We start from the raw sequence: 7,047 nt of genomic DNA on the forward strand, positions 1-7,047 counted from the left end.
TTACACACTTAAATACAAAGAGGAGGAGTTTGTATTATACTCCATGTTTGGTGTTAAATATACTTACCATGTCAAACTGATGCAAACTAGGCCTATTGGTTTGCTCTGCTTGGCCAAATTTCGCGCGGCTAACAGTGAAAAGATGGGCCCACCGCTCTCAGCCAATCAAACGCCTCTAAAAACTATAAGCGCTTAATCATGCCGTGTGTGTTTGTGTGTGTGTGTGAGACAGAGAGAAAGAGAGTGAACGCAATTTACTGACACTGCGGCTTGTGAGTGACAACAATAAAAGATGATTTTGCCACAGCCAGTGAATGTGAAACATGGAGGAGATAACCCCTGCTCAGTCTGTGAACCACGGAAAAGACGTTTCACTTTCCAATGGATACTTTCCACTGGGAGGTTCCCACTCCACCCGGCAAAAAATGTGTGTCCGTGGGAGTGGTGGTACTTGCAAGCTTGAGTTTTCTAGATGACAGTTTGCTCTCTCTCTCCCAATCATACATTTAAGTACAAAATAACACACTGGAAAAAATTTATTTTGCAGGACATGAGTATCGTAATGAAATGAGACTTACTGGTATGCATGCTTACAAAAACATATACCATGCTTTCACACTGATGAATGACTATGGAAGACTGAAACAAACATCTGTGTGTATGCACCTGTGCATGCTGTGTGCTAACGTGTGAGTGTGAGAGAGAGAGAGGGTGGGGGGTGAGAGTGTGAATGAGACTGTGAACGAGAAAACAAGAGACAGAGAGAGATACATGTTCAGTTTATAATGCTCTACAAAATACATCCAGAACAATAAGCACATGCAGGAAAACAAAAAAAATCCTGGTAACTAATGTCAAAGAAATCAAGTGGATACCTTAACCATACAGACTTGGCAACAAACTGCTGAGAGAGTGATAATGATTTATGTCTTTCTTTGGAACAGAACACAAGAAACTTTTGACATGCATGAATGATGATACAAAAGAATGAAAACTAAATAAACAGTAAATAATCAGTAAAGCATAACACTAGGCATTTTTAGAATTTCTCACACATTTTCATTCATCAGTCATTTCACTTCCACTTCCGGCTTGACGATGTAAATGTGTATGCTAATCCATTCTCAACATTTCACAGTCACCCACAAACACACTGGCAGGGCCGACTCTCAGAATCCATTCACTTTCATGGAGGTCGCATGTGATATACCCTGTTCATTTGTGCAGCGGCTGCTATCCAAACACTAGCTTTAACGCTATCACGCCAATGTTGATCCCAATCAGCGGAACTGAAACAAACGATGAAAAATACACCAGTCACCACTGAGAAATACTGGGCAGAGAGAAAGAGAGAGAAAGAAATAGAGTGTTAATTTAATTTCGTTTATAAAAAAAACCCACCAAAAACAGAAGCCCTTAATTTAAAAGGAAAAAAAAACAAAAACAAAAGCTGAAAGAGAATGAACAGAAAATAAAGAAATAAAAAATCTGGCCTCTGCCTTTCAGGATCCTCCAAAACTACTCAGTTGAAACTTTGGAAATTTTTATACTATTCAATATATATCTGAAGTAAAAGATGAATTTTTTTTTTAACCTCCATGGATACAAACTGTCAGTTTATGTCAATGCATGCAATTCAGAATGCAATCTGGAATGTTTGTTCAAACACAACAGGTAGGAAGATATTGGCAGGAACTTATGCCCCAATGATGATACAACGGAATGAAAACTAAATAAACTTATAGGACTTTTTTTTTCACTGTTGTGGTGGTATTACATGTCTCAAGCCAACACTGACAAACACGAAACAAACATTTCCATGGATTTCCATAATGCAATGTAGTACTAGTAGCTAACTGAATTGATATGCACATCACGTTTCCAAAGTTGGAACTGTGTGCACCTTAAAAGTACAGTCCTACTAGATATATATATATATATATATATATATATATATATATATATATAAAAAGGAACATGTAAGCAGAATGTATTCTAAAAATCTGGGAATGATTTCTTCTATGATTGTATTAAATAATACATAATAATTATTTAAATAAAACTTTTAACTAAATGCAAAAACATGTCATAATTAATGATAAATAAGATTTACATTTTGAGTTCATTTGAGCTTCAGTTCATCTTTTCTCTTTTAATTCTTTCCTTTCTATTTTTGTATATACTTTTTTTTTTCAGGTGGGCGGGATGGTAGACGGATGGTACTGGTGAAATCAGATTCTCTGTATGGTAATATATTCATCTTACATTGATATATAAAACCTGTTTATGTTTCAGCGTAAGCATAGATCTGTTTGATATTTCTCATAGGAGAAATAACTTAACTATGGTTATGTATTGGTATAAGCAAGTCCTCTGTATTCTCTATCCTACATTTACAACTCAGTATCACATCAACAATCCTGCCTTATCTAAAGCATGGTCCACGATACATCTCCACTGTCCTTACTGTTTGATAAACAACATTCATCGGAGACCTGTCCTATTTCTCATAGCTGTGTATGTAATGACCTCTTCTTCTTCTTCTTCTGTGTTCGTGGGCTGCAACTCCCACGTTCACTTGTATGCACACGAGTGGGCTTTTATGTGTATGACCGGAGATGGTACAAAAAAGTCACAGCAGCAGCAGCAGCAGCAGCAAAGAGAATAAAGAAGAGGGAAGAAGGATTAGCAGCAGCAGCCGCAACAGCTTCTTCTTCTTCTTCTGCGTTCACACGTATGCACACGGGTGGGCTTTTACGTGTATGACCGTTTTTACCCCGCCATGTAGGCAGCCATACTCCGTTTTCGGGGGTGTGCATGCTGTGTATGTTCTTGTTTCCATAACCACCGAACGCTGACATGGATTACGGGATCTTTAACGTGCGTATTTGATCTTCTGCTTGCATATACACACGAAGGGGGTTCAGGCACTAGCAGGTCTGCACATATGTTGACCTGGGAGATCGTAAAAATCTCCACCCTTTACCCACCAGGCGCCATCACCGTGATTTGAACCCGGGACCCTCAGATTGACAGTCCAACGCTTTAACCACTTGGCGATTGCGCCTGTCATGTAATGACCTCAATATATCCTGCTTATATCAGAAATGACAGTCCACTACAATCAACACTTATGGCAATATTAATGTGTAATTTCAGCATAAGCATTGATCTATTTGATATAATTTCTCAGAGAAGAAATAATCACAGGCGATTTTGGACAGAGAGCATGAGCTGTAACACTGCAACCTGAAGCAACTGACTTGGCGTTGATACACTTATAGATACATTATTAACCTGCACCAACTTTACAGCAACAGACCTTAAGAAGGTCATCTCTGAATGTTAGCCACACAGTTTATGAAAATTGACAGCTATACTATAGAGAGATAACTGTTATGATCCCAGTGCACACATATATTTTTTTTTCACAAACACTTCAAGGTAGAATTCTCTCAGCCTCACTCCTCTTCTTGGATCCATGCTGAGACCCTACCTCTGCTGCTCCTCCACCTTTTCTTCGATAAATAAAAAAAAAAGCAAAAAAAAAGCTGAATTGTCATGGTTTTCAACATTTCACCTTGCATGTGCTGCACAAAAATCCCCCTAAAGCTTGTCCACTTTCTTTTTACTCTTTTTTTAACTACTGGAGCACCAAGACACTAAATACTTTTTTCACCCCCCCAAAGAAAACAATGACAACAACAAACAAACAGCTGCATTTCTTCTGCATGCAAGCATAAACATTTGTGCACAACTGTTAATATATATTTTTTTTTATCTGTACCCTAATCACACTGTCCATATAAAAAGTTCACTTTAATAAAAAAAAATTACATACTGCATTTTAGGATTAATTGATTTAGCATGTAAGCTATTTGTATAGAAACAGCACTATCACAAATGATAAACACTACATTTAAATTGTAATGTAAAATTTTAAATCTTGTAACTCTCTAGTCTTTCTTCTTCCCTCTCTTGCTTCTTTCTCCCCCACAAATCTTTCACTGCTCCCTTACCAAAGTGTCTTAAAAGTACAAAGTACAAGTGGAATGACATAAACCTGTACAAATTCAATTCTTAAGAACAATATGCTGCAACTTACTTCTCATGACTGTGCGGATGGATCTCACCAGGTGTAGAAGCTGAGCCTTCATACCTGGATCCTCCCCAAAGCCAGCCTGACTTGTTCCCCAGCCGACTGAAACAATCACAAAGACTCTCACCTAAGTTTCAGTCGTTAACCTAAGTCAATGTTACCCATTTAAGATCTATACACAATCTCGTCCATGTCAGTCTCTATGCCAATCACAGTTTCAGTTTTGAGAAGGTGTCAAAGCATGCAAGAAGATCCTAATTCCTACTGAGTATATGATATACTATACATCATCTGCTGAACAAAAAAAAAAAGTCATTCTTTAATGTGAAAGGGACAGCAGATGCCTGACCTATGCAAAGACCAAATCCGCTGGTCTGGCCTTGGCCCTAAAACAGTAAGAACCTACCAAACGCTGCTGGAAAAACCATCAATAAATGAGATGAAATAAAGCAAATCAAAGGATAAATACATAAAGTAAAAATAAAACAGAATATAATAAAATAGATACATGCATAGATAGAACATGATAAAATATTTCATTGGGCTTATGCATGCGCGCGCACACACACACACACACGTATCCTTACTCAAAATGACAAACTTAAGTCCATGGGCATTTGATAGACACTCTGCCTACTTCCTCATGCCTGACACATACACACATGATAATTCAAATCTCACAAACATATAACTGCACTTGCAGGCACATGTGCAGCTCACTTATCATTATTTTTTCCTCTCAAGGCCTGACTAAGCGTGTTGGGTTAAACTGCTCGTCAGGGGTCGGCTTAGCACATGCGGTGTAGTGTATCACTGTATGGATTAGTCCAAATGCAATGACGTCTCCTCAAGAAAATGAAATGAACTCCCACAAAGCACACACACACACAGCCATCTTGCCAAAGCCAGAGAGAGATGAGAGACTGTGTGATTCCCATCCAGACATTCACTGTGTCCCCTATGTACTAGTGTGTGTATGTGTGTGTGTGTGTGTGTGTGGCTTCGGTATTGGACATTTAAGTTTGTACAACACACTATGACTGCTAACACTGTAATTACTGACACTTACTATGACAGGCCACGACAATATCATCTTGATACTATACAAAGGGCTGCACTATGGCAAATATTGATGAAGGAAAAAACACTAGCACCATCAAAACCTAAAAAATTCTGGAAAAAAAGTTCTTCTTCTTCCATTATGTTCAGCAGTCATAACTTTGACCATTACTAGTATTTTTGCAAGTGCAAGTGCAAGTGTGTGCTCTTAGTCGGAATTCGTAATCATAGTCCTTATCTGTATGCCATTAATCATTAGTTGGGGGAGGGGTGGAGGGGGGGAGGGGGTCTACTGTGCCTGGAGGGCCCTCAGTGCCCTCAAGCAGAAGGCGTTGCAGGAGGGGGCCTCAACGACATCAGCTGGGAGGGAGTTCCAGTCGACAACGGTCCTCGGAAAGAAAGAATACTTCCTGTAGTTAGTACGGCATCGGATTCTTTGTAGTTGGTGGTTGTGGTTGCTGCGACGACCACTTTAAGGCTGCCGCTTGAAGTCGGCGCAGGAGACGCAAGCTTGATTGTTGAGGATCTTGTGGAGCATTTTGAGTCTGGTGCAGCGACGTCGATGTTCGAGCACGGGCCATTCGAGAAGCATCAGCATGTCTGTAACACTGAAAGTGTTGTGGTAGCGGTTGGTGACGAATCTGGCTGCCCTTCGCTGGACCTTCTCAAGGGTTGTGATGGGCTTGTCGGAGTTTGGGTCCCATACAGTGCAGGCATACTCCACAATTAGATGAACCTTTGCTCTGTAGCAGTGTAGGCCAGCTCTTTGATACAGCTGGAGCACACCTTCAAGTTTCTTCTCAAGAAGCCCAGTGTCTTGTTGGCTAAGGTGAACTGGTCAGAAAGGGCTGTTCAGTGGGCCTGTCCAATTAAACTTTTTTTCTTTGGGAAAGAGTGTGGAGGTGATAATGGTAGTTGTGGTGGTTTTACTTCTGGAACAGTGTGGGGAAGAGGTGACATTATCCACAGGCTATGCGGTGCATGGATACCAGTCTTGCTCAAGCTGTTCCATCTTCTGGAGCAAATGGAGGTCTTTGGAAGTATTCTTCAGGATAAATTAATTCATACTGCAACACTGTCATCAGCACTGAAGCAGATTAGTTGTTTCTTGTCAACTAGTTTTTATTTTGAATACCTTCTCTGTTCAGTGCCAGTAGATGGTGTAAAATGTATCCACTACCACTACCACCAGCACAACTATGATGAAACACTTGATTGAGTGCTGTGTGTATTATCATATCAGAAATAAATGCACATAAGGAGCACACTGTCACATTGCCATTTAAAAGATGCAGCGGAAGTTGACGACTGGCGAACTTTATCAAAAATTGTATGACACTGATTGCTGAATCGCTGATTTTCACTTCGAAAGTTTTATTTGACTTGAAAGAATCAAACAAATGACAGTGAAAAACTTAACATTCGCAACATCGACATGCAAAAGACATAACTGAATAATCTATATGCATCCCTAACGGTAGGGAAAGAAAAGCCTTGTGGATATAGATTTAAAAAGAAGACGGTCAACGTTAGCAGACGAAACTGTCGAAAGTGAACACGTCAAATGGCAAAAAAACAAACTGCAGACGATAATGAAATTTTACGTTTAGATTTTAAAATGAAACCTGTATCACTTATTGCCCAGTAGCATCAGCAAAAAATTAAAAACTTACTCTTTGCTAGAAAACGTTCCTCATGCAAAACACAGACAGCATTTAAACACAAAATAGCAGCCTCAAGCAGAGAATACAATCCGAAAGCCATGTTGGCAGCGGAAATGAATCATGTGTTGTCTCCCCTGACTTTTATCAGACTTCTTGAGAGTGGCCCATCTGTGTGTCTGTTCTAACTACATTTATATAAATATCGACGATTATTGTTGCCGGACA

The 7,047-nt window shown here is 39.5% G+C and overlaps 1 protein-coding gene across 1 annotated transcript; it reads right to left on the reverse strand.

Moving 5' to 3' along the window:
- Nucleotides 1–518: 518 nt before the first annotated feature.
- On the reverse strand, nt 519–6,936 carry LOC143282495 (immediate early response 3-interacting protein 1-like). The gene is made up of 3 exons (XM_076588158.1): nt 6,832–6,936; nt 4,106–4,201; nt 519–1,289 (listed from the first exon to the last, which is right to left on the reverse strand). The coding sequence occupies exons 1-3, from the start codon at nt 6,920–6,922 to the stop codon at nt 1,234–1,236; spliced, it is 243 nt and encodes an 80-aa protein (XP_076444273.1). The 5' UTR covers nt 6,923–6,936; the 3' UTR covers nt 519–1,233.
- Nucleotides 6,937–7,047: the final 111 nt, after the last annotated feature.

The sequence above is a fragment of the Babylonia areolata genome, chromosome 5 (assembly GCF_041734735.1).
Source record: "Babylonia areolata isolate BAREFJ2019XMU chromosome 5, ASM4173473v1, whole genome shotgun sequence".
Lineage (NCBI taxonomy): Eukaryota > Metazoa > Mollusca > Gastropoda > Neogastropoda > Buccinidae > Babylonia > Babylonia areolata.

Excerpts from the sequence above, each read along its gene's own strand:
- LOC143282495 (XM_076588158.1), bottom strand. The coding sequence starts at position 6,922 with ATGGCTTTCGGATTGTATTCTCTGCTTGAGGCTGCTATTTTGTGTTTA. Across the intron at positions 4,202-6,831 it reads GGAACGTTTTCTAGCAAAGA|TCGGCTGGGGAACAAGTCAG; the intron begins GTAAGTTTTTAA and ends TGATTGTTTCAG. Across the intron at positions 1,290-4,105 it reads CATCCGCACAGTCATGAGAA|TTCCGCTGATTGGGATCAAC; the intron begins GTAAGTTGCAGC and ends CGTTTGTTTCAG.